Source organism: Falco peregrinus, chromosome 3 (assembly GCF_023634155.1).
Source record: "Falco peregrinus isolate bFalPer1 chromosome 3, bFalPer1.pri, whole genome shotgun sequence".
NCBI classification, from domain to species: Eukaryota; Metazoa; Chordata; class Aves; order Falconiformes; family Falconidae; genus Falco; species Falco peregrinus.
Genome location: NC_073723.1, coordinates 18,298,534 through 18,324,048, shown reverse-complemented (window position 1 = coordinate 18,324,048; position 25,515 = coordinate 18,298,534). Strand labels below are relative to the sequence as shown.

At 40.3% G+C, this 25,515-nt stretch overlaps 2 protein-coding genes across 5 annotated transcripts in view; one reads left to right on the top strand and one right to left on the bottom strand.

The window, feature by feature from the left end:
* WASHC5 (WASH complex subunit 5) overlaps positions 1 to 1,873 on the bottom strand; it is a 28,707-nt gene extending 26,834 nt beyond the window's left edge. The window contains exons 1-2 of the mRNA XM_055798582.1: positions 1,731 to 1,873; positions 520 to 817 (exon numbers count right to left, since the gene is read on the bottom strand). Of these exons, the coding sequence (XP_055654557.1) occupies positions 520 to 705 (186 nt within the window). The 5' untranslated portion in view covers positions 706 to 817; positions 1,731 to 1,873. The remainder of the gene's footprint in view (positions 1 to 519; positions 818 to 1,730) is intronic.
* Position 1,874: 1 nt separating this feature from the next.
* The window catches only part of NSMCE2 (NSE2 (MMS21) homolog, SMC5-SMC6 complex SUMO ligase), a 136,079-nt gene continuing 112,438 nt past the window's right edge, over positions 1,875 to 25,515 (top strand). The window contains exons 1-4 of one of the 4 annotated variants that reach the window (XM_055798584.1): positions 1,912 to 2,010; positions 2,544 to 2,793; positions 5,004 to 5,151; positions 15,494 to 15,544. In XM_055798584.1, the coding sequence (XP_055654559.1) occupies positions 5,019 to 5,151; positions 15,494 to 15,544 (184 nt within the window). In that variant the 5' untranslated portion in view covers positions 1,912 to 2,010; positions 2,544 to 2,793; positions 5,004 to 5,018. Of the gene's footprint in view, positions 2,011 to 2,543; positions 2,794 to 2,836; positions 3,052 to 5,003; positions 5,152 to 15,493; positions 15,545 to 25,515 lie in introns of those variants that run through there. The other 3 variants (XM_055798583.1, XM_027792405.2, XM_055798585.1) reach the window with 3 other exon arrangements.

The window sequence follows — 25,515 nt, the reverse complement described above, 5'->3', positions numbered from 1 at the left end:
GTAATAATAATAAACAACGGCCCACAGAATCCAATACTCAAGTTTTATATAATCAGTATCCATCAAAGTTCACAGGCCAGATGACTCATCAAACATTTTGAAAGATGTAGCCCAGATCGCTCTTGAACGCACTTAGAACTGCCACCCCCTTCTTGCCCTGATACCCTCAGCGCAGGTACTGTTTGTACTTCTGCCTAGGGGTTGAAGCACAGGATGTTCCCTACACTGTTTCTGCTCAGGCTCACTGAAATGAGTAAGGTGAGGCTGAGTATGATCATCAGTAGCATATAAAACACGAGACAGCCCAGAAGCAGAACGTTAGCATGCAAGTGTATCTCAATTGCTAGCTTAGTTTGGTGAATTTCTGGTAAACACTAAACAAGTAACAAGTCATGGAAGTCAATTCTGACGAATGGTAGTAATAAGCACAATACTCAGGAATGGCTGTTTCATAACCTGAAGCATCCTCATGCAGCACAGCAAGCCTTTAAGGAGAAGTTTAACAACAGAACTATTTACCTTAAAATAACTGAAATCAAATATAATATCCCCATACTTCTGTTGATCAGCCTTGTCCTTTAGCCTGAAAACACCAGGAATAAATTCAGAAAGTCTCAAAAGTTCTGCAATGATGGCATTTCCACAGGAGACAATCCGAAGAATTGCCTGACCACAGAGATTGTTTTCAGCTAGAAAATCCACCATTGTGGAGCTGGATGTGACAGAGCAGCAGACCTGCCGTCAGATTCTGATCATCAGTCTTTAGGTTATTTGAAGAAGAAACTCTGATGAGAAAACTAGCTGCGCCATTAATAACCTGTAAAAACAAAACCACACACATTGAGTGCTACATATTCACATTTTTGATAGTGTAACCTATGTGTGTCTTTAAGCACGTTCTCACATGTTTCAGTTTATGAAATCTAAATTATGTACAGCTTTGTAAAATTAAAAAATGCACTGAATTAATCTCCAGCACATACACTGGGTTTAACTCGGTCACCTGTGTGACCAGGCAAGGAAAGCATGACCTTTTGCACCAGAAAAATTCAGAACTACTGAAGAATGGAATTATCACAAATATGGAAGCAATTGAACCCATACAAAGACATGGCAGCAAAGAAAGCAAAAACATGTTACAAGATGTGTTTATAATAGCGTCTTTAAAAATACAAAGTGATTGTAACAGGTTTTAGCTACAAGGAAAATCTTTGTGGCAAGGGGAAATGATAGAGCTCTGTTCCTTTCTTTATTGCTGAAGGGTTTGCTTTTGTGCTGTGGCTTGTGGCTGCATTTCCTGGTCATAGTTGCATTTATGGACGCGTTTCCTGCAAGGTTCGGAGGGCAGCACCGCGAAAAATAAGCTCTGACGTTTAGAAACCACTTATGGAAAGTTATGAGCTGGCTCGACTTTTCACCAAATCCCCTTCCAAACCACTGAGGTAAATTCAGGAGGAAAGCTGCCCCCTGACGGGGCCGGGAGCCCGGCCCGGCCGCCAGGCGAGGTGCGGGGCGACAGGCTGTCCCCCGCAGGGCCCAGCGGGCACCCGCAGCGGGCTCTGAACCGCGTCCCACCCCCGCCAGCCACCGGGCCGTGCGGACGCTGCCGCCCCGCTCCCCGCCAGCACCCGCCCTCCCTCCCTCCCGCTCCCAGCGCCGCCTCGGGGCGCCCGCCGCCCCGCTCCCCCCGGCCAGCGGCCTCTCCGCCACCCCCGCTCGGCCGCGCTCACCTCTGCCCCGCCACGGAGCGCGGTGGGGGCGGCGAGGGGGTGGTCGGCTCCCGCCAAGCGCCGGCGGGCGGGGCGGGCGGCCGCAGGGAGCCACGGCGGCAGGCGAGGCGCAGGCGGCGGGAGGCCGGGAGGGAGGCCGAGCCCTCCCGTCACGTGACAGCGGCGTCACGTGGCGCGGCGCCGGCTGATGAGGCCGTTCCGCCCGCCCCGCGCCCAGCCCGCTCCTGCTGCCGAGGCCGCCGGCGTGGGGCCGCCTCCGGGCCGCGGTGGCTGGCACTAGGTGAGCGGCTGTCCCCTTCCCTGCCGGCGGGGTGAGGGCAGCGCTCTCCCGGCCGAGGGAGCGGAGGGAGGGGTGTGAGGCCGTTGCCCTCCGTGCGTGGCTGAGCGGGGGCGCGGTGGGGGGTAAGGTGGGGGGCTGGGAGAGCGGCACTTTGCAGCGTGGGGGGCTCTGCCCCCAAGCTTTGGAGCAGGGAAGGGGCATCTCCCCGTCATAGGTGGTCACCGAGTGTATCTAGAGGGTGGGCACTAATCCTGGCACTCAGTGGGCGCTTGTCACCTGTGGGTCTTGTGTTACAAGTTACAAAGGAACTGAAAAAAGTTACTTGTCTCATAGTTTGGGGTGTTGAAGCATAGAGAAATCGCGTCAGTTGCTCAAATCTTTAAAACGAGCGGCAGAATACAAACTGATTTGCATTTGCTGGTTAGCAAACCTGCCTGGACTACTCGATCACTTAGATTGTAAGAAAAACCCCTGTCTTGGCAGTCACGCTTGCTCTTCTTTTCAACTCTGATTTTGCTGGTTGTATTTTCCAGACGTGAGGGGGGTGGGAGTTGCAAAAATGTGAAGTCCTTCATTGATGCACCCATTGGAGACCTTCCTCACAAGAAATCGCACCTTAAAACCACTGCTGTAAAACCAGTTCCAGTGAGGAACGTTGCTTTTCCTCTTAAGGCAGAATGGACAGCTGCTAGATGAAGTTGAAGAATTCAGTTGGAAAATACAAGAGTGAAATCTTTGCTTGGGATCATAAACAGTTTCTAAAGAAAAAATAATCTTTTGGTGGTTTTGTTTTTTTTTTTTAAATATTTATCCCAAAGTACTTAAATTACTTTTCAAAAGACAGATTGAGATTAAACTACCAACATGATAGTATGATTTACTATTGTAAACAGTAACTTCTGTTCCTGTATAGTTTGCTCACTGCTTCCATAAACGTCAAGAGAACGAAGAAGCCTTTTTAACTTTTCTCTATTTTTTTCAGATTCCTGCCTTTCACAGTGTGTATCTGTGAAATTTCCAAAAGAACAGCAGGCTTTCTCAGTGAGTGAGATTTGCCGTGTTCAAGAAGGGAATTAGGTTCTCCGTGTAAACTCTGATACATTAAATGGGCCCAGAAAGATAGAGCTGCTAAAATAATTTTATGTGGATATTTAATAGGGTACCTCTGGATCAAAGAGGTTCTATACAAACAGTCTTGCTAAGATGGCAAACAGGTGCTTTAAAAAAAAAAGTTAAATAGTGTAACAGGTGACAGCATTTGTTACTAAATCTTCAAGAGCATCCTTTTCCTTTCAGGGAGTTTTGTAAGGAGCTTTTTCCTTGTCTTCTGTTGTCAGTCTGACAGCCTCTAAAGATCTTTCAAGATAGAAACACTTCTTTTGGCAGGGAGAGCACGAGCTGACATAACTGGACCGTTTTTGAAGGCCACTGCCGCCTCTGTGGCAAGACGCACCTTTAGAAGGGGATAGAGAGGAAGGCAGTTTGTATGTAATTCAGAAGTTCAAATTGCAGTGAACTTGAGCTGTTGTTAAAATGTTGGAATGGTGTCATAAAAGTTGGTCTTGAGAGGCCAAGCACATTTTTTGGATGGAAAAAAAAAAAAGATAACAAAATAAAACATTAGAACAGAAGAGAGTGTGACAGCAGACATTCAGGTCTTATAGCCTGCACAATATTCATGAGGAATGTGGCAATGATCAGGTTTGGGTGCACACAAGATGTAGTTCTGGAATCCCAGGAAAAGTAGTAGAGGAAGATACAGCCTTAGGTATGCAAAGCTTTATCCTTTCTATTTAGATATTTTCCAGACTTCTGTGGGATTATAGCTTGTCAGAGGCTGTTGTTGATAGAAGTCATCTCCTTGTTATTTTCTGTATGATTCAGATAAAACTGGTATACCCCACATTTGGTTGGGGATTCCATTCTCTACCTCCCCCAAAATGATCTCGGTATAGTCCTTGAATATACCAGTTATTTACATGGACTAATGCACTATTTCTGTTTATCCAAGACTTTTGTTAGGATTTTTTGTGTGTGAACAACTGTGTATCTAAAGCAGAGTGGAATTCTTCTTATCTTCTGCAACTTGAAGTTAAAAATTCTGCATGAAGTTCGTGTTTGTTATAATAGCTACACGTTGTCCGAGTGAATTGTGGTAAAGCATGAAGAAGGAAGAGCAGAAGTTTGAATTTCTGAGAAGGAACCAGCTGATGTGAACAGTGTGGATAGGCACAGCATAAGCAAACTCACTTGAAGGTTGTATTAATGACAAAGGAGAAGCAGTTAATCCCTGCAAGGCTGTAGGTTGTGGGTCTGTATCGGAAAGGAAGATGGTGGTAAAGAACAATGTGATGCCTGTGCCACTCTTGTTCTACTAATGGAGCATTGGTACTAAAAGTCTGTAGCATCTTTGGGGGAAGTAGGCAGCATTTGTAAGGTGGGCTTTTGTTTAAAAGTGGTTCTAGATGTTATACTGTTAAGGACATTCGTAGAAGAGTGGCCCTTTGTTAGATTAGATTATTTTTTTTTCCCAAGGGCCCGCTGTTGAGACAGGGTTGTAGCTGGTGAGGCTGAATTGGATGCGAGAAGTCACATTTCTTTCTAGCCTAATTGGTAATACGCCTAGAAAACACAGACAAGTTTTTGCGCATGTGGACTTCTTTAGATCTCAAATAGAGCAGTAATTTTCAAGCGAACATAATCATTGAATTTGAACCTCATTGTGGTTTAGCAATAAGAATAAGCAGATGAAAGCTGCAAGTTGCTTTTTGTGCTGCAGTTTTGCTTAATATTGAGTAAGAGGTGAATTGAAAACCTCTGGTGAATTGCAGTTCAACTGAAATGACTGACATCCTGGGAGCTAAGATTTCATCTTTGCTTTCTGGTGTTTCAGTGGTTCTGTTGACTAGTGGTTAGCTAGCTATACTTCTGTTTTCTCTCCCAAATTCTTTGTGTGTAAACTGCATTCAGAATGTTGTGTCTGTTACTTCTAGAGCAACGATTTCAAGATGCCAGGTGGTGCAAGAATCTCATTGAACTTTATGGATTCCTCTCTTTCATCTTTGAAAAACTGCCAGTCTTACATAAATACTGGAATGGATATTGCTACTCATGTTGCCCTTGACCTTGTGGAAAATTTCAGTAAGTATATTCTCTCTTCTATTACATCTTGAATTTGACAGATGAGTCCTAGGCCTACCTATTTTGACTTAGTTACTGGCAATATCTATCTTCATTGTAGGAACTGTAGCTCTTCTGGCTAGACCAAGGTGTTTTTACTCCAGTCACTTCATTGTCTTAAATGATAAATTCAGTGAAAATGTGAATACCAGGTGAACATTGTCCTGGCTTTTGTAACACTCAAGACTAATTGCATTCCAGTGGTTGTTACCCTACAGCTTTGTGAAAACTTTTAAGGTTGCTGAGTGAGATGGAGAAGGCCTCTTAAGTGGGTGAATAAAATGATTTTTCATTCTAATACTGCTTCTTTGTGTGTGCTTTATTTGATGGTTAGGGCAAGATATATTGAAATAATGCTAATGATTTTGAGTACAAAGCTTGAGCTGCCTGTTAGGGGATGCAGTTTTTTTAAATGCTGCCTCTTCTCTGCTGAAAATCAGGCCCTTCTACGGTCCTTCAGTTTGGACGTTTGCAAAATGGTTTACCTTAAATCTGTAATTGCTTCTAACAGTTTTGTCATTGTTATTTCACAAACAGGTGCACTGCAAAGCTGCTTTTCAAAGACAAACATGAGGCATCCCATTTCTGTGATCTTAGATCTGTGATAATTTTTTCACTAGGAAAAAAGAAAAACTTCAAAGCTCCAGAACCCTGGTAGTTTTCATGAGTGGAGAATGAGAATCCTCTGAAACAAGTTTTACTGTTCATTATAAATATTGTACTCAACTAAGCCAAGGGCTTATGTACAATCAAGATTAATGCTTTTCTCTGCCTATTGTGATGATTTTCTGTCCTTTGACCCTTTTTCCATACTGCCATCAGACACAATTGACATGTCATTTCTAGCAGGGCAGAGGAAATGGAAAGCTTGTCTGAACGGTCAACTGGGGATTCTGTTTGAGGTAAAGTGGTATAACCAGTTCTGTTTCCTCTGCTTTTGCACTTATCATCTCTCCTACTTTGCTATAAGTAATACATGGAAATACACTGAATGTACTGAATTCTTTCAGTCCCAAGATTGCAGAATGATCCACAGAAATTAGTTATTTGTACAATAGTTGAAAGCTTTGATTAATTTCACCTTTCAGTAGAAGCCCCTGCTGCATTCCCATTTGGAGAGGTGAAAGGCAACTTAAGCTCCACTGTGCAGGTCTGCATCTGGGAGTCTGTGCAACTCCTAGTAAATGTTGTTATCCTACTTGCTTACCTGCTTCTGACACATTAATCTTTAATTGCAACCTTGAAGTTTTTTTGTCCATTCCCTTCAGTAACCGAAGGACCATATTTAGCATTCTGTTCTGAGAGGAGGAGGGTATTCTTCATGGGATACCCATGGTCGTTGTTACAGTCAAGTTATGTCATGTGGCTGGGAAAGAGCTCCTAGACCATAACACTCATTTTAGTTTAGCAGGGGCAGCTTTCCTGTAGAGTCGTAGAATTATCAAGGACAGCCTTTTAACATAGTCCATCTCATTGCTCTATGGAAAAGGTATTCCAGACTTGTATTTGTAGTTTATACCTTTTGCATCTGATATTACAGTGTTACCTTTTTACTTATAATAGTTGTCGTCTTTGCTCCTACATTTTTCCTTGCAGAGGTATGTACATCTGTACATGGAACAAACAAATGAGTGAAGTTCCTCACTTTTACAGGGTGTTGTTTTCACCCCCCTGACTACTACACTTCAGGTTCTAATGTTCCTTACACAATGCCATTGGGAAAGATACAGGGTTTCTGTGGCATGACATACTTCTGGTAAACAAATACTTTTGGTGTTTTAGAATTAGCATTATCTGATCTGCCATACTTGATTGTTCAGCTCTTGCCTCCAATTCATACGCGGCAATTTCTATTTCTAGAATTGTTACTCATCTGTCCTACTTTGCCTTCATGTTCCGAAGCAAAATATCAATTTAATTTTGAGCCACTGTTAGATAATGTGTTTCTGCATTCTTGTTCCTGTCCCATTTGCAATTTGTTTAAATTTCCTTTACAAAACTTAACTGTCCAGCTTCTGGTAGGTTTCATTGCCAGGCTTCCTAGAAGAAAGAATTCTATTGTGGCTGTTATTTTACAAGCACTCTTTCTGTGAAGGTGTTTGTTCCTTTGGGCTTTCTTTTTGGACAGTGCTGGTTTTGGGAAGTAGTACCAAAAATTTTCATAGTAAGTGCACAAGAAAAGTTACGTTTACATCTGAAGATAAGTAACGGAAATCACAGGCAAAGTTAGGGCAGTAAGCAATGTCTGTTTCTTCTCTTAATTGCTGTTCTCCACAAGCCCAATCCTGAAAACATTTACTGATAATCATGTTTATCAAATAGTACAGAGCAGTGGTTGCTGGACTGGGTACTATTTAATGCAGTATCATGGAGGGACTTCCTGTAAACATATCTGATAGTAAGTTAGACCAAAAGATCTATTGGGATCACTTTTCCCTACTTTCTTAGGCATGCCAGTGTGTTTTTGTTGTGTGGTTTTTGTGTTTGGTTGTTTGGTTTTTTTTAACAATTAAACAGCGATTTGTGAAAGAACTTGTGTGTGATTTTTATCACTTCAGAGCTCTAGTAAAGCAGAGAAATACGAATTCATACATTTAAGGTTTTTTTGACACGTGTAAAGGGTTGTTACGGTAAGCCAATTGTGTGGGTGTTTCTTGGTTCAGTGAAAATCACTGCCTGCATAATTAGTCCTTTAGGGCTAGAACACGCTTTTCGCTTTCAGATGTGGAGAACGATATGAAGAACGCTTCTAAAGGATGTAAAAAGAAAACGGTTTGGTGTTTTCAGCGCTTTTTGTATTCACGTCAGTTACGGAACAGCCGCAGGATTGTTCGGGTGAAGTGAAAATCAAAGCTCACTAGGGGGCAGAAGAAGATAGGAAGCAAGCAGGGCTGCCACTTCAGTTACAAAAAGCATTGACGTTCTGGAAACTGGCCTCTTTACCTGTCGATCTGGCCATGATCCCTGAGTAGCCTAAAGTCCTCCCCAGGTACACCATACGGAGAACAAAGAACTCTTACGCCGGTTATATAGAAGCTATAAGATCCTCTCAGAATGATTTTGAATTTAAGCTTTGTAAACAGATGGTGGTAGTGGTATGTGGAAGAGGGAATAAAATTACTTGGCTGGTTGTGAAACCAGAGGGCTGCCGATAGGAAGACGTGCCAGACTTGTGGGCAGGTATTGGCTCAGGATATTCCATGCTCTATAGGAACCTCATAACCTATAGTTACTTTTCTTCAGGTATCTCAGATGCTTTGCAAACACTGGCTAAGCCCCTCAACTCTCTGGGAGGTAAATAATAGTTACAGGGATTACGTACTTCACTACCACTGGAATGAAACTCTTTTAAGTAATAATAGTTGCCATATAGAAGTATGGTAACTGCTCATAATCCAAAACAGAAAAATAAAATTTCTTCCAACTGACTGAAACAACTGAGAAAACTTCATTAGAGAAGATGGATAGAGGTTTTTGAGTTCAATGGCAGGAACAACAGATTAAATTGCTTACTCATGAATAAATACAACAATAGATCTTTCATGCCTTTATTTTGATATTATGCTTGAAAGTTTCAGACTAAGTCAAACACTGGGTTTATATTTCAACTGTAATTTCATATGGAGAATGCCGCCTATTGAATGGAGACTATCCTTTCTCTCCACAGCTTAACTCCTTTTAGGAAGCTACCATCTACCTACTGGCTTGCTTCAGTCCTGCCTAAGTAGAATTTATCTGTTTCTGGGTAAAGGCAGCATGGCTGCAAGCCAGTGCACATACTGATTCTATCATTGATTACTGTGCCTACTGTTCATTGCTGTACTGCTGTAGTTAAATTCTGTTTTAAGAGCCCTGTGTGCATCTATTCATTATATTCGGGAAAATGAACACTTGTTTTTCATAGTTAACTTACATGAGGCCATTGCTTTCTGGCAATAATGGCAGAGCCTTTTAGTTTGAATACTGTTGTCAGGTTTGAGGGATGTTTTTTTTTTTTCTCCTACACATTAATTGTGCTCAGAACTTCCCATTAACTTGGTATTTTTCCCTATAGCTTTTGACTTTCTATTCTGGAAAGATAAAGTAATCTCACTGGACACAGCTATTCTGAGGAGTATAAACAACTGTTAGAGAAATTGACAGGGAAAGAAGGGTTCAATTAAATAATTAAACATTGTAGGTCTGCAATAAATAGTGTTCAGAGAAATCTAGAAAAGTGGGGGAATGAGTTTTGGGAATATAAATTGCGATTCAGATGACTTTGAAGATCTAAAGATTTATAGCTTCTCATCACATGGTCCTGCATTGTGAAATGTAGGACAGAATGTACCAGTTAATTTAATTCCCCATGACCTTGAATGAGTTCATTTTACTACTTTCTGCAAAATAATAATACTAATAAAAACAATGCTTCCCTATTTCAAATGAATAATGAAAAGAGTTAATACCCAATATTTCTAGGCAGACTCCCATTCATCTCTACTTACGCATACAGTTCTCATGATATCTGTTTGCAGTCCTCAACAGTAAATTTAAAATTATTCCTGTCCATTTAAGCTTTATTTAATGCTGTGAGATATTTTGGGAATCCTAGTGAGAGATAATATGGAGGTATAGATTTTTTTATATGAAATTGTAAATAACAACAGACCTCACATGAAGAAGTCAAAAGGAAAATATTTCACAGTAGAATTATAACATTCTGAAATGTCTGTGAGGCCTTTAATGATATAAAGACTCAGAATCTGTTGCCAGCTTTGTACTACCTCCCCTTTCTTTTGTGCCTTCTAGCATCTTGTTCACTGCTGCTGCACTCTGGAGATAAATCTTAAGTTAGCTCTAACCACAGTGATTCCCAAGTCTCTTTCCTCTAAGGAATCCACTGTTCACAGTGTGCCGTGAGGATGAGATACTGTAAGGTTCATTGCAAAAATTGCACTTAACCGAGTCTTAATTTCAACAGTGATTCTATTGCTTAGTCTACTAATACATTTATGTCCATTTTGTTCTAGTCCTGTATAGATTTATGAAAATAAATTACTAGTGTTAAATACTCAGGTCAGGCAATGCTCAGATATGATTTCTAGCAAAATAAGGCAGTTTCTGTTAACAACTGTTAATTTAGGTGAAGAATAATTTTAATGCATCTGATCCTGAAAAGCTTTTATTTTTCAGGTAACTTTGTTGATGTCCATGAAATTAAATTGTCATTTAAGACCTCCCTGTCTATTGACAATCTACAGATTTACAGCATTGAGCATCTTTATGGCGTTGTGTTGTGAGCATGTGCTGGCAAAGAGCCAAAATTTTAAAAGATCCTGTAAGGGATTAAGAATCAGTATCTAATGGCAAAAACTAGTTTCAACACACTGAATGTCAAAGGGAAATGGCCAATTTAAAAGCTCATTTTACTTAATGAGTTAAAAAGAAAGGTAAGTTTTATGTCCAGCTCAGTTTTTCTGCTGATTATCTTTAGATACTGACATTGTCTAGAGGTCGTACTTTTTTGTTCTTTCAAGAATACTACTGTGGTATAGAAACATCTTAAAATGTTACTATATAAAAAACACGTAAGCAGAAAAACAGGCTGCGCACAGTTGGTTTCAGTATTCCTCCCTGTGCTCAAAACAGTCTTGGATGTTCTGTGGCCCAGCCTAGCACAACACTGAGGGAAATGACACATTGAAATTCTTGAGCCATCCACCAACTTTCAGAGTGGTCTGTATTTTTTAAAGCTTAAGGACATGCTTCTATCCTTTGCTGAATTTGAGTCCTAATTGATAGGTGAATTTGATGGTGACGCTGTTTGCAATCAGTTATAAAGCAAGTAAATCGTCTAAATTCTACTATAATTTGCATCTTACTGAATTTAGCCTCAATCTGTTTTTAAGCTTTAGTAGTGTGATTGAAAAAAGAATTCACTAAGTCAGTACTTGTTTGTCAATGTCTCTCAGTTGCGATGCTCTTCGTATTGAACTTTAAGCCCCATATTGCCACCTCTGCACACTAAAGAAACGGCTGTTCGCACTACTAATTTAACTTCCCTTAGTTGCTGAGCTGTTTTTACTTAAACTACTTAAAGTAGTTCTGTATTCTTAAAGTGTTCTGCTGGACATCCATGTGAAATACTTGAAGGGTATTCCGGTTTGGAATTAGTGTAACCTGCTATGTGTGTTGACTGATGTGCTGATAATGATATGCTGGCCCAGTATAGGTTTGCCATATCCAAGACAGGCATCCTTTCCCCCAGCTCTGCTCAGAGTTTTCAGATGTGACTTCTCTCTGCTTGCTAAGAATGGCAGTTTTATCTGACTCCTCAGGAAAAAGCAGCAGAACTTTTTCAAGAACATGCGACTGTGAAGTATGGAGAGCTGTAGATACCAGAAAGAAGAATTAACTCATGGTCATCTCCAGGCTTCCAGCCCAGCAGATTGCTTTTTAGAGGGGTCATTGCTTTTGTTTGGGCTAGACCCAAAGCTAGGTGGGACTGGGGGGAATATCCAGTACAAATGGGAAATAATTGGAAGGGCTGGAAAGTATGCTAACTACAGACAAGATGATAAGAATTTCTTAGCATAAAACTTCTGAAAAAAATTTTAAAGCATTAGGAGATAGGGTATTGTCTAATTAGCTGCACAGGTTTTCTAATAGAGAGCAAGATGCTTTCTGGATGTCTGGGGCTTTTTTCAAACCACACATCACATTCCCACTGTGAAATGTAGATGCCCTGGCATGTAGAATAGCTGGGTGGGAAGCAGTTACTGCACCTGAACTCTATAATCTTATTTAGGGGGGAAAAATGAGCTGCTTTTCTTTTTCTTGAAAAACTAGCCCTAAAAATGTCATGGTCAGCTGTTAGCCATGGCTGCTTGTCATCTGTATTACATAGCAGTGATCTTCCCATAGCAGTATCAGGGTCTGTGTGAGAGTTCCTCCTCTATCTCTCCACGCTTTGAAGGATTTTTTTGCTTACCAGTAGGTACAGGGCAGGCCATGGGTCCTACAGAATGTTAGTGATACAATTCCTTGGCATGTGCCCCAGGTTTACTTAGCCCTTTACAGCTCTGGCTTTTCCTGCTTGTCTGCTCGTTTCCCATTGCATAACCTGCTCTCTCTGCCAGCAGAGCTTACCTCAATTCCGGCTGCTTATCCCATTTGTCTGTTCCCCTTGCCCCAGAGCTGTGTCTGCACTTCCCTTCATGTGTGCTGCACTGCATCTCACACGTGCAGTGTCTTCCCTTTACTGACCGTTTTCTGTTCTCCAGATTGCTTGGGATCCACTTGCGTCGTGATGCCTGTTAAATGCTAGCTAAACAGTAGTTAGTAAGGTAGGATTTTTTTTCAATGTGTATTTAGCTCTTTGAGATTACCTACATCACTTTGATTTCCCTCACTGCTCTCTTAAGGTAGTGTTAAACAGGAATCACTCTAAATGTTGCTGACCCTTGTTGACATAGGAAGGAGCGTAATGAGTATAGACATGTCAGTTAGCTTAGTTTTAAGAAGTTATTGGCAGCTTTTTAATAGACAGTTGGTTCATGAGTTTCTGTGGAATATCCACTATTCCTACATGGAGTGGCATTCTAAATGCATCACAGCAACCTATGACCAACAGTCAGACTTGAACATCTGAAGTCTGTTCATCACTGAGAGCAGGGGACCTTTCCATGGAAGTTTCTCTGTCATTGACCTAAAACTTCTCCTAGTTGGAATGGTGCAAACTCCAGTATAGGGATGGACTCTCTAGCTGTGTTTGAATATGAAATGGTTTGGTTAATTTTTTTCCTTTGTAAGTTTTTTTTCTTGTTACTTTTTATTGAAAATTCAAAATGGCAGTACCATAATGTAACATGAATCTTAACGTTGGCAAAGTTCTTGTGCATGAAATGACCATGATGTGACTGTTTTGGGATCCAGAGGTAAAACTGCTGACATCTGTGCTTCTAAAATTCCCAAGCTCTGTTCAAAGTTTCCATAGTGTTTGAAATTATTGTGCTTCATAAAATTAACCAAGATGTAAGGTATTTGACCTGAGAACAGGAGATAATATATAGGCTAGAACGGCACTTCACAACCTGCTTGAGTAAGAGGTAGCGTGAAGGTCTGCTGACTGAGGAAATGAGCAGGACTAAGGTTTGACTTGCTATCCTGTTCTTGTCCAGGGAAGATAAACTGTGTCAAGATGTTTTCTTGCACGTCCTACCTTCCTCCACAATCCAATTGTGGTTTTGTTAGGTCGCTCTCTACCTCATAGTGGCCTCATAAAGAACAAAGCTGTGATCTGTGTTGTAGGGACCCTGCATGAGGAATTAAGACTTTGTTTTCCCGTTGCAAGCCCACAAATCTGTGAAGGTGCTCGTGGGAAGCAAACAGTGAACAGTTTTATATAGCAGGAATAGCATTAGAATTGTGCAATCCATTACTTCTTCATGGACACGAGGGAACAATCTTACCTGGATTTGAAAATCCCTAAGAGTGTGCCTTAGTCCCTCAGAATTTACCTAGTCTTTAGGTTAGAGTAAATTCCAAGCAGGGGCTGCAGGATTACTTTTCTTTTTTCTTGTTGAAGAGTATGTGTAGAATGTCAAAGTCCATCTTGGAGATAAACGGCTTTTCACTGACACTTGGTGTACAAAAATATTTTCTAGCTATGAGAGAAGTTACTTTAGAAAATGAAGAGAGACCAGTGATCCGTGAAGTTCAGTAACCCTTCTGTGTTAGCCTCTACCAGATGCTTCCTGTGAAGCTGCAAGAATTCCCTGATGATACCAAGCTGTCACAAAGGAAGTTTCTTTCTAACCCCAGGCATTTATCTGCTAGAAGCTGTTTGTTAACTGGTCTGCTTTGTTGCTACACCAGTGTCTGTGGTACTAATTGGTGCCATGCACAAACTCAGTGAAGGCACCAAAATTACATCTTTCTTCTTGGGAAGATTCTTTTCCTGTTGTTTAAAGTAAATGTATGTTTTGGGGTATGTGAGAGAAAATGTTTCAGATTTTTCTCTCTCAAAAGTACTGATTTTGCTTTCCTTCAAATCCCTTGCATACAATTCATCCTTTTAGGAAAGATGTTCTTTTTTTATCTGAACTTACGCTTGTCCTCTATTACATTGGATTACTTTATAGGTATTTAACCTTTCAACTAACAGTGAGGAGGATATGTATGGTTTTTTGAAGTAGGTAGGTAAGTAAATGGTGTCACACTTCAAGTATTTCTTCTTCAAGTAGTTTTATTTTTTGAAACAAAAAGGACCAGTTGAGTTCTTGTGGAATGCTTTTCTGAAGACAAAAAAACTACATTTTGTGCATTATGCTCTTCAGTCAACACCCAAATTTTGAGAAGAGGGCTGGATTGATTTTTTGTCCTACCTCTGTGCTTCAGTAATTACAGTGTAAAAATTACTTGTAACATTTAGAGTTAGCACTGATGACCCCATTGCTGGAATACGCTGGTTGGTTCTGAAGGCTGTTCTTCAAAGAAGCTGTCTGGAAAAGGAGAATTTGGAAATGTGCCTTGTTTCAAAATCTGGAAAAAATATGACTTGTAATGAAGGATTTGTGTTCTTTTATATTTATCCAAAACCCACCCTGGCCATAGTCTGTAATCTCACAAAGTGGGAAGAAACAAATATGTGGGGTGGTTATTATTTCCTAGCTGGAATTTTGTGCAGCAAGGGGAAGGGAGCTATATTAAGCAGCATGCTTTTGTTCTGCTGGCTTTTTTTTCCCTTGTGGGTACTCGGCAAGCTAAGTGCATTGAAGTGTCTTTGTTCTCAGCTGTCGCAGTTCTCGAAGGGAAGAGAAACCCATGGGCTGGCAGCACAGGCTTTCCTGCAGTGTGTGCCCGCGCTGCCGGGGCACTACAGCAACTCACTCCTAGAACAGCTTTAGAGGTGTTGGTGCGGATTCACCATACTCTTGCATTTAGTAACACTAAAGTATAAATGGAGGATAAGAATAATAGTGGAGAAAGAGAATGCGTGTTATCAGATCACAGATTTTCAAGGCTGTTTGGGACCAGCATGATCTGCTAGTTCGACTTCCTGCATAATACAGATCATTGCATTTCATACAGTTATTTTTGCGTGAAGCTGGTATGTTGTGGTTGAACTAGAGAGTATCATTCAGAGTGAAATCCAGTCTTGATTTCAAGCTAGCTTGCTGAATAACTGTCTTTAGTGCATTCTCATGGAAATGTACGGACAGCTTGCAGCTGAACAGAAGGTCATACTCCGGACTGTCTTGGTTTTTGTCAGAACTCTTGTGAGTACTCAGATGAAAACTGCACAATTTTTATTTCTCAGGTTTCGGTATGTGGTATTCATGTGATGTCTTAATTTCAAAGACATACATAGGTACGTGTGCATATTTATACTGTTTTCTTATGTATTTTCCTAAGCAGCAGGTAATTTTCTCCCCCAAAGGTCATTATGAGTTAGGGAGGCTTACAGTCACCTGGTGGGTTACCTCATGTACCCATAGTCACTATAAATTTCTCTGTGCCCTAGACCTCATAAATTCTCAGCAGTCTTCAAAATAGATCATAAGTGCGATTTAAATGCTATGTAGACCTTTTTGCAGACCCTCTGCACACTAGTGATGTTAACCTTGAGAGAATGAGTGAGCTTACAGCTGTAAGTTATAAGCTTGAAATTGCTGGGTGAGGTTCTTTGGCCTCTACCATGCATGAGATCAGAATAGATGATCCTAATGGTCTGTTCCAGCTTCAAAATACTATGAAGTACTGCAGAGGTCTTGTGTGGGCTCTTTAGCACAAAGATAAATCAACCTCTTTGAACAAAAGCCAGAGAGGAATATTTTATCTGAGTAATTTACTGTATGAAAATATTCTCTGTAGTATATTAATCTGTCATTTTCTTATCGTCGTATTTCTGCCACAGAAATCTGGCAATATAAGAAAATACTGCTAACTCCTGTTTAAACGTAGAGGCATACAATATATATAGAAAGTAGTGTGGGCTTTGAAGAACCCACTGTGAAGGCTTTAATTTTTATCAAATTAAGTAGATCAGTATTTAGCTTTCAGTGATCTAATTGTGTGCCTGAATAACTAGGGAGGGAGGAGGAACCCACAAAAGTAAAAAAAATTGGCAGCATTCAGAAAGATTAAGAATATAAAGCAATTGTATTTCTTTTCTTAATTCTTTCTGTTAGGGGAAGATTTATCTCGGTTAAAAGTAAGCATTGTGCTGACATGTTCTCAGTGTTTGGTCAAAACATGAAAGAAGCCTTTATGCAGACATTATCATTCTGAAAACTTCATCCTGATCCCCTACCAATAGATGCAGGGCACTCATATATTTTTTTCTTTTTTTCCTGTCTTTTTCTATCTCTTCTTTGTTCTTCTCTTCAAGAATTCAAGAACTTGCAACTGTGTTTTTATTTCTCTTTTTTTTTTTTGATACTCAATTAACTTCCTGTCAGTGCACATAGAATGAATTCTAAGAGGTTTTTAGTACTTTCAGATAAAAATAATTTAAAGAAGAAAATTTACAATGCATCTGACCCAAATCCAGGTTTTATATGTTTCCATTTACACCAGTATTATATAGCACACTGACGCTCTAGTGAAGAATGAAGATTTTAATATGCACTGATTAAATTCCAAGAATTTAAGTAGGAATATTTGCTTTATCGGTCAGAATCACATGTAAGACTTCTGTGTTCCTTATGATTACTGACACTGACACCTATGAAAAATGTCATCCTTTGGAGTACAGGCAGAGGTTGGGTGTCGGAATTGTACATCTAGACTATTTTTTATTATAATGTTAATAGATTTTTTTCTTCCCTTCTCATTTTCTTTCCCATTTTCTCTCAAAAAGAACAAGGAACTCATAATAGCATTATATGAAAGAGAGAAAAGAACTGAGATGCTCCAAGTCTGATTTTGCTGAGGCCTTAAGGCTAGGAATAACTGTGCTTTCAAACTGGCATTGCACCATGTGGCCTTGGGCAAGTCGTTGAAGTTCACTAGACATCAGTTTCCCTTCTATAAAAAGAGATGTCAGGAACATCTAAAGATCTCAAAACTCCTGTGCGGATACTCAACTTCTGTTGTTCCTTGCATCTTCTATGCTTGTGGAAATTACATTGCAAGAGTTTAGAAATAATGTGAGTTGTCCGTAGTGGCAGTAAGTGACTGGAAAAGGTAGGAGATAGGTAGTCAGGAGAAATATGTGTGCAGGGGAAATAAAAGGCAGCAGAAAAAAACAGCCTAGCAAAGATATCTTCTTTATCTTTTGTGAATTAACAAATAAGAAATATCTCATCTCTAAGAACTATTATAGGTGGTATGAAATGATTCAAACTACTAAAATATATACAAGGCACTAAGTGAAGATTTGCACTTAAATGAAATTTATGAGTGGATCCTGCAGCCACGTCTACAGGAGGGTGGTCTGATGTTTAGTAATGGGTCAATATATAATACTATGTGAAGAGAGAAAATATTACACTGATTCAAAAAATGTGCTTCTAAAACTGTTTAGGGAAAGAAAATTTACAGTGAAACTCACAGTCCAGTGAAAGGTCAACTGAAGTGACAGAGAATCTATCCCATCTCTGAATAAAAAGTTCAACCTTGTGTTTTCTTTATTCCAGTTTTCAGACACTGGGTCTTATGTTTCTGTCTGATAATCAAAGAGCCCAATATGTTCAGAAATCTTCAGGATGGTAGTGGTAGATCATGAGGAAGTGACCTTTAGCATCTCCTACTTAAACTTTGCAAGTTGAGTTGCTTTAGCGAGTCTTGATGTAAGTTACACTTTCCAGGCATTGAGTGATTTATGTTGCTTTTTCTTTGAAATACTGAAAGATCTTACTGAAAGAAAATGCAGTTAGCAAGATTTAGTCTCATGCTTGTTGGTCTAGAAAGAGCTTTTGCTCAAATTATGCACTATGTGCCATATAAAGATAGAGATACATCTGAAAAATTGTCAGCATACAATCAGCCTCTTTTTTTAATAAAAAAACCCAAACAATCCCTGTACCCCTCTCTGAACACGGAGCAAGAGTCTGGCATTCATCACGAGCATTATACAGCACAACCTTCTGTGTAGGACGTACATGTACTAGCCAGATAACCTGCCATCGCTCGTATTGCTGCCTCAGTCACCCTTTCAGGCATTGTTCGCAATTAGGTTAGTTACCAAATGGTGCACTACATAGCAGTTACTATTAATGACTGGTGAGTTTATGTATTTTTTGTTATTGTTGCTTCAGTTTGGGGTTTTTTTTTGTGTGTGTGTTAATGGACCTTTATGCCAATAAAAGAAAGTCAACAGCCATGAGTCTGTTAGAGCTGCAATTATATAAAAGGATGGGAGAAAGTTAAGAGACTGTGATCACTGGGAAAATATCACTTGCTTATAGAGAAAGAATCAAAAAGCAGGTTAGCAAGTGCTCAGAAAAAAAGAGCAGGAATGGGGGAACTGGTTGAGGAGGAAGAGAAGGGGAGAGAAGCAAGTGGTAAAGAATCATATGTAATGAAGGAGGAGAGGTAAGAAATACGAAAGCCACAGCAAAAAGATTAAGCAGGACAGTACACTGATTATGCTCTGGATCACAAAAGATTTTTAAATGCCTTCCTAATGATGTTTCCCATGTAAGCAACTTCCATAGTTTCCATAAAGGTGTTAGCTTTTGCAAATGGGAAGAGTAGTCTGGCATATAAATCAAAGGAGGACTGGTTCATGTGGCTGAAAGTGAGAAGAGAGATGAGGTCTTTCTGATTAGTCTCACACTAGAATTACTCAGGATGTATGTGTGTGTGAACCTGCTTTTTTGACATTATCAACAAATGCTATAGAGTGCTCTGAAATAAGCATGTGCATTAGCACTCGATAGAAGGTGACAATCTCAAACAGCTTTATAATGAACATATAATGAACTTTCTTATTAAAAAAGACTTAACAAAAGGAGCCAGCTGGCTTAAGGAGAAGGTGGCAGATGAAAAGAGCACAATTCCAAGAAGTGTTCACACATTAAGGAAGTATTTTAACAGGCTTTCCCCAGACTGCAAGTGGGAATGGAATTATACATTGCATGTAAATGTCAAGTGACAATAATATCTTCTGAGTTAAATCAACCTTGCAAACTCTTTCCTATTTTTCTTAAGCAGATGAATAAAGTTTAACTTGTGATTTCCTTACTAATCATCTTAGTAAGCAGTGGGTGAGTAGACTTTTTACTGTACGGATAGATTAATGTGACATTTTCACAAGACTTTTTTTTTTTTTTTTAAAGTTTATTACTTGTGGGTGTGGATCTAATTCACAGATGTTTTTTGAGTAAATTAGGTATGCCATAACTCATTCAAATTCTGTATTTCTTCAGTATTTTTAGATTAATCTTTTAACCATGCCTTGTTGGAGGTGTGTAGTCTGTCCTGGTATGTCAAGGTAATCTCAAGGTAATCAAGAGTTCTCCTCCACTGAACATACTTTAGTGCACAGATTTGGCCCAGTCACTTTTATAGAAAACCAGATTTTAGATGGAACAAAATTCAAAGGCATATCATTATAAAGGGTAGAAAATTCTCTCAACTAATATATCTCAACTACACAAATCTCAAGCATAGTCATATGGTTCTGAATTTATTTTAATAAAACAATGTCCAAGAGCTATGTGATCGTTTACCAGTTCTGTTTAATTACTGAACAGAGGGAGCCTTCTACTTCTTCCTATCTAGTTACAGAACATTTCCACACTAGGTTTCAATTGACATTCCTGTTTTCTCAAAACTGCCCCTTTAAATGCCACGAGGCCCCCACAAAGCTACTTCTTTTCTACTGTGGACAAAGATAACAGTGTTATCTAAAAAACAGTCTGAGAGACCATCATCTGTGGTGTACTGTAAGCCATCAAACAAATTCCTGTTTCCCCTCAAAATCATAAATATTTGTGCACATGTGAGAGATCCAGGCTATACAGAATTGCATTGCCCTTTTTTGCACAGCAATGTGCATTTTCCACATGGCAACAAAGTAGCAGCTCCTCATAGTAGGAGTAATTTTTGTATGAAGTTTGCGGGAAATGAAATTCCAGCAATGGAAAGATTTAGCTCCGTCACTTACCAGTATGCAAGCAACAGAATGAATGCCACATACCAGCAATTCATGCCAAAAAGGGGAGATCTGCCAATTCACAGAAGAGGTTTTATGCAAAGGAGGCCTGCTGGAGGCAGAATGAATTGCTGGTTTTCATTATGCTTGCAGTTTGTGTGCAGTCTTTGCCTTTGCCTTGTCTGTGTAAGAAGATTAGGTTGTGGGTTGGTTTTTTTGGGTTAGTTGGGGTTTTTTGTTTTGGGTTTTTTTTGTCATATTGAGAAATTATGGGCTCTGAAAGTCCTAGCTTTAGTATTGCTGCATGGTTAGCACTTCAAGTACTATATCAATACGTGATTCATGCTGAATTGGATGCTTTGTGTGGGGAACATCACTTGACCTTTGCTTGCATGGGAGATTGGTTTTCTAGACTCCTGTAGTTTAACCTTGCTTGTGTTCTGTCTGTTAGCTCTCTTCAACAGAAACTGGAAAATTTCCAAAGCATATGGAAATATCTTCATTTTTAACAATTAACTTTGAAGGTGATACTCATATCTATTCTACTAACATTCCCATTTCTGATAATCTAACAAATCAGTGTTTCTGATTTTAAACCCCCAAACTTTCCATTGTTAGCTGTGTATTACGAATCTGATTTATCTTTTGTTTATTCCTTTATGCATGTGTACCAGTGTCAGCTCTGTTGTAAGACATGTCACTGCTCTGTTCACAGTGGTGTAGAATTGGGAGTTGCCTGCCAGCCAGATTTGTCTAAAAGGCTGAATATACAACTGGATTGTTTTCCCACCCTGAGATGCTTGCTGCTTCAGTTGCAGTACAGCCAGTGCCCCAGCTAGTTAGCTGAAGTCTAGCCTTGCTCTGTCTGGGACTACTGATCAGCTTCTCTAAATTCTGAACTCAGTAGTGCCAAAGGTTGTAGAAGGAGAAATATAAAAACGAAATGGGAGACTGTGGGTTAAAAAAAAACAAACAACCCAACAAAAAACCAATGAAGTTATGTTTGGAAGTTTCTAATCAAAATATTTGACGATTAAAACCCAGAATTTTTTGGCATATTTCCTCCCCCAGCTGTTTAATTTTAGGTCAATAATGTTAAAATTTGTGATCTGGAAGAGTATTCATTTGTGTCTTCACGAATCTGTTGGTGTTGGTTGTGGAAACTTAGTTTAGATTCTGTGCGGTTTTTTTGTGTGGGAACACTGAACAGAGCTGAAATAAGTTGTGTTGGACTGTCTTGAAGTGAAGGATTATCTTGGTTTTACCTTCCTGTTTGATACTTGTTCTACTGCTTTAACTTGTATTAGAGCTCATAGAATCATTTAGGTTGGAGAAGATCTTTAAGATCATCAAGTCCAGCCATTAACTCAGGACTGCCAAGTCCACCACTAAACCATGTCCCTAAGCGCCACATCTACATGTTTTTTAAACACCTCCAGGGATGGTGACTCCATGGGCAGCCTGTTCCAATGCTTGACCACCCTTGCAGTGAAGAATTTTTTCCCAATATCCAGTCTAAACGTCCCCTGGTGCAACTTGAGGCCGTTTCCTCTTGTCCTGTCGCTTGTTCCCTGCGAGAAGAGACCGACCCCCACCTGCCTACAGCCCCCTGTCAGGGAGCTGCAGAGAGCGACAAGGTCCCCCCTCAGCCTCCTTTTCTCCAGGCTGAACACCCCCAGCTCCCTCAGCCGCTCCCCATCAGACTTGTGCCCCAGCCCCTTCCCCAGCCCCGTTGCCCGTCTCTGGACACGCTCCAGCCCCTCCGTGTCCCCCCTGCAGTGAGGGGCCCAGAACCGAACAGGGTTCGAGGTGCCGCCTCACCAGTGCCGAGTACAGGGGGATGAGTACAGGGGGACGGTCACTGGCCTGGTCCTGCTGGTCACAGTTTTGGATACAAGCTGGGATGCTATTGGCCGCCTTGGCCACCTGGGCACACAGCTGGCTCATGCCCAGCCGGCTGTCAACCAGCACCCCCAGGTCCTTTTCCCCCAGGCAGCTTCCCAGCTGCTCTGCCCCAGCCTGTAGCACTGCCTGGGGTTTGGTGTGACCCAAGTGTGGGACCCAGCACTGAGCCTTGTTGAGCCTCATGCAATTGGCCTTGGCCCATCGATCCATCCTGCCCAGATCCCACTGCAGAGCCTTCCTGCACTCAAGCAGATCAACACTCCCATCCAACTTGGTGTCGACTTGCAAACTTTCTGAGGGTGTACTCAGTCCCCTTGCCCAGATCATCGATACAGATGTTGAACCGAACTGGCCCTGTTGTGTGCCTCACACTGCAGTCTGCCAATGGGGCTTTGTTTGCATTAAGAAGAACAGCTTGCTCAAGTTTTAGTTGGACCAGTTTGTTGAGCAGCTCAGGCAGAAGCACTAATACTGACACCTGTGAAGTACGAAGGGAGTCTGCAGTGAGGGAGAGAGTGAGACTGTCTCCATACTGAAACTGCACACTCATTCACTTAGCGAGGTGATTCTCCCATGCTTCTGTCCTGCCTCATGGCCCTGTTTTCTGTGGCCCAGGCCACTGATGATGCACCCACCATGTGCCTCCTATTTCTTGTGGTGCCACATGCAGCATCTCTAGTCTGCTCAATTAGGTTTTGAGTTGGATATATCTGCACCAGACTCGGGTATTATGGTAGCTTGAGCCCAGAACCAAGATAGTTGCATTTACTAAAACATTATAGCTGATTAAGTAAGCTCTGATGAGAGCTTGTTAGCCAGGTGTCTGTGTTAGGCTGTCTCCAATTCTGGAAGCGAAGTAATGTTTCTGAGAATTTTGATGGTCTTGTGCAAAAAGAGTTTATTTGCCTATCTTTACCATTGGGTTTTGTTGGTTTTTTTTTCAATGAAATGTCTTCCCAATCCATTTTCTGCTTTCCTCAAACAGGAAAATCTAAGTAACCACTGCATTTAGTTCAATGAAGGGGCACTTTGAATGAGCTTCTCTGAGATGAGAAATATAATAGGTTCATTAACACAAGCAAAGGGCTTTTTTGGGCAAACCTCATGGTATTGTTTACTGCTGGATAATAACAATCATGCCTTTTATTAGAGAAAGAATTGAACTTCACACTAAAATATTTATTTCCCACCTGTCAATGCAATTTAAAATAAGATAAGAATTAGTTATTGACAAGAGAAAGCATTAACACAGTTGACTTGTAAACAAAAAAGGGGTGGATTATCTCTGTAGAATTCATAATATGCAAGTAGAGATCTTGTGTAATAGAGCAGAAATTGTGCTGCTTTAGAAAAAATCTGACAAGTTGGAAATGAACTTGTTGGATTCATAAAAAAATCATAAAAATATGATTTTGATGGGATTCCTTTCCAGTGGAAATCATAGATAAAGCAGCCTATGAACCTTTTATGGAAATTGTAAATGCTAATTAACAGTCTTGAAATAAAATACTTTATGTGAAACAGCAGTTTTAGAAAGTGTTCTGAGGGATAAAAGAGTAGCAATTACAAGACCTTAACAAATATTTCACTGTTCCTTGTGAGGGAAAATATGTCAGGAAAATTTTTGCCTGAGTTCTAATGTTATCATATCAAGTTCTGAGAGGAGAAAATAGGTAGGAGGACAGCAGCAGACCCCTTGCTTTTAAATATTCCCAGACCTCCCATCTCTTGTTCTGAGGAAGGCAAGGTCAGCAGCAGCTTGGGGCTCTGAACCATGCTCTATTGTGTGGTGTAGACATGCCCACGCCTCCACAGGCAAGAAACTTGTTAGTCATAGGAAAATCCTTTCCCATTAAAATTATTCGTGAATGTTGTTTTCAGCCTTAATTTCACCGTATGTTGAAATCCACTGAGAAAAGAGGGAGATATATATATATATATATATATATATATATATATATGCATGCTTTTAGGAGAATAGAGGTGGGGGTTTTTTTGCAAGAGATTGGTCAGATTTCTCTGTGAAGATAGCATATGCCTTGTACTTAGAAAACAGGTGTGGTTCCTCTAACTTTTTCTTGGCAAACAAGCTGGCTGAGGTAGTTATTTCCCCCCAACTCCACCCTGCTACAGTTTGCCACCCCCTCAATTGTACTGGTACAACTGTGTGTATATCTGTACTTCAGATTCAATTGCTGGAATACCATGGTTTTGGGGTTGTTTGGTTTGGTTTTGGAGGATGGAATGCTATTTTTAGCTTGGATTGTTTCAAATTTATAATATGACCCTGTGAAAAGTCATATTATCCTAGCTGAGGGGCAGCAGAGAGTCTGGGGAAATGACCTGTGAAACTCCTTTTGCTACCAAAGAAAAGGTACACGAACCTCAGGCTTGGTGTTTTCTTGCTGCTTGTCTGTCAACATAACTTGTGGTTTTGTTCTTCTTGGGCTCGTGGATATAGATAGTGTTAAGGAATGCTGTTTTACTCATTTGCTGAACAGAGCATGGTAGTTCTACATCGATACTACCGTAATGCCAGGAAACTGATACAGAATTATGACAGAGGAGAGCTTGAGCTGCTTCTTAAAACTGTTGCATCTTGTAAATGCTTTATCCATCTTTCATGCTTCTGCTTACTAGTTACAGTGTCTTTGTTAACTTTAAATTGGTCTTTCTGCAAAATTAAGTAGGTGTTAATTGGTGAAATAAAGATTAACCTCACTGCGACCTTGGAATTTAGTAAGGAGAAAAAAGGTGCTGGTCATGTGCTGGTCTCTCATCTGAAAGGAGGGAAGCAGCCCGCAAATTGTACAGGCCTTAATATTTAGTCAAGCAAACATCCATTTTTATTTGGGGAACTGCGTACATACTACCTGTCTTCATGTCTTGGTGTTGTATATGTGGCATCAAATACAGAGGTTACAGTAGCAAAAAATATGTAGATATGATATAAAAAAAATTTTCCCTTTGTGTTCCATAAGCAAACTCTCTTTACTTGTATAAGAGATTAGTTGATGTCTTTTTATTGTGTGCCTCAGCCTAAATTAAAAAATCTCTATTAGTGTTGAATAATATTTTACTTTGGATTTTGTACAGCAAAGCACGTCAGCACATGTTGGAGTATTTTGCTAAATCAAACTGTCTGTGAGAACCCTGTTTATTTCATTAGGTGTTACTACAGTGTCAATAGGTGTTTGGAGGTATTATCCTCCTTTAGTTTGTGGTCTATGGATACTGTGGCAGAAATATCTGGTAAGATAGATCTTTGTTACTCCTCTCAAGTCTAAGCTGGGATCGTTATGACTTTTTAGCCTTCCCCTGGTGGTCTTGAAGGA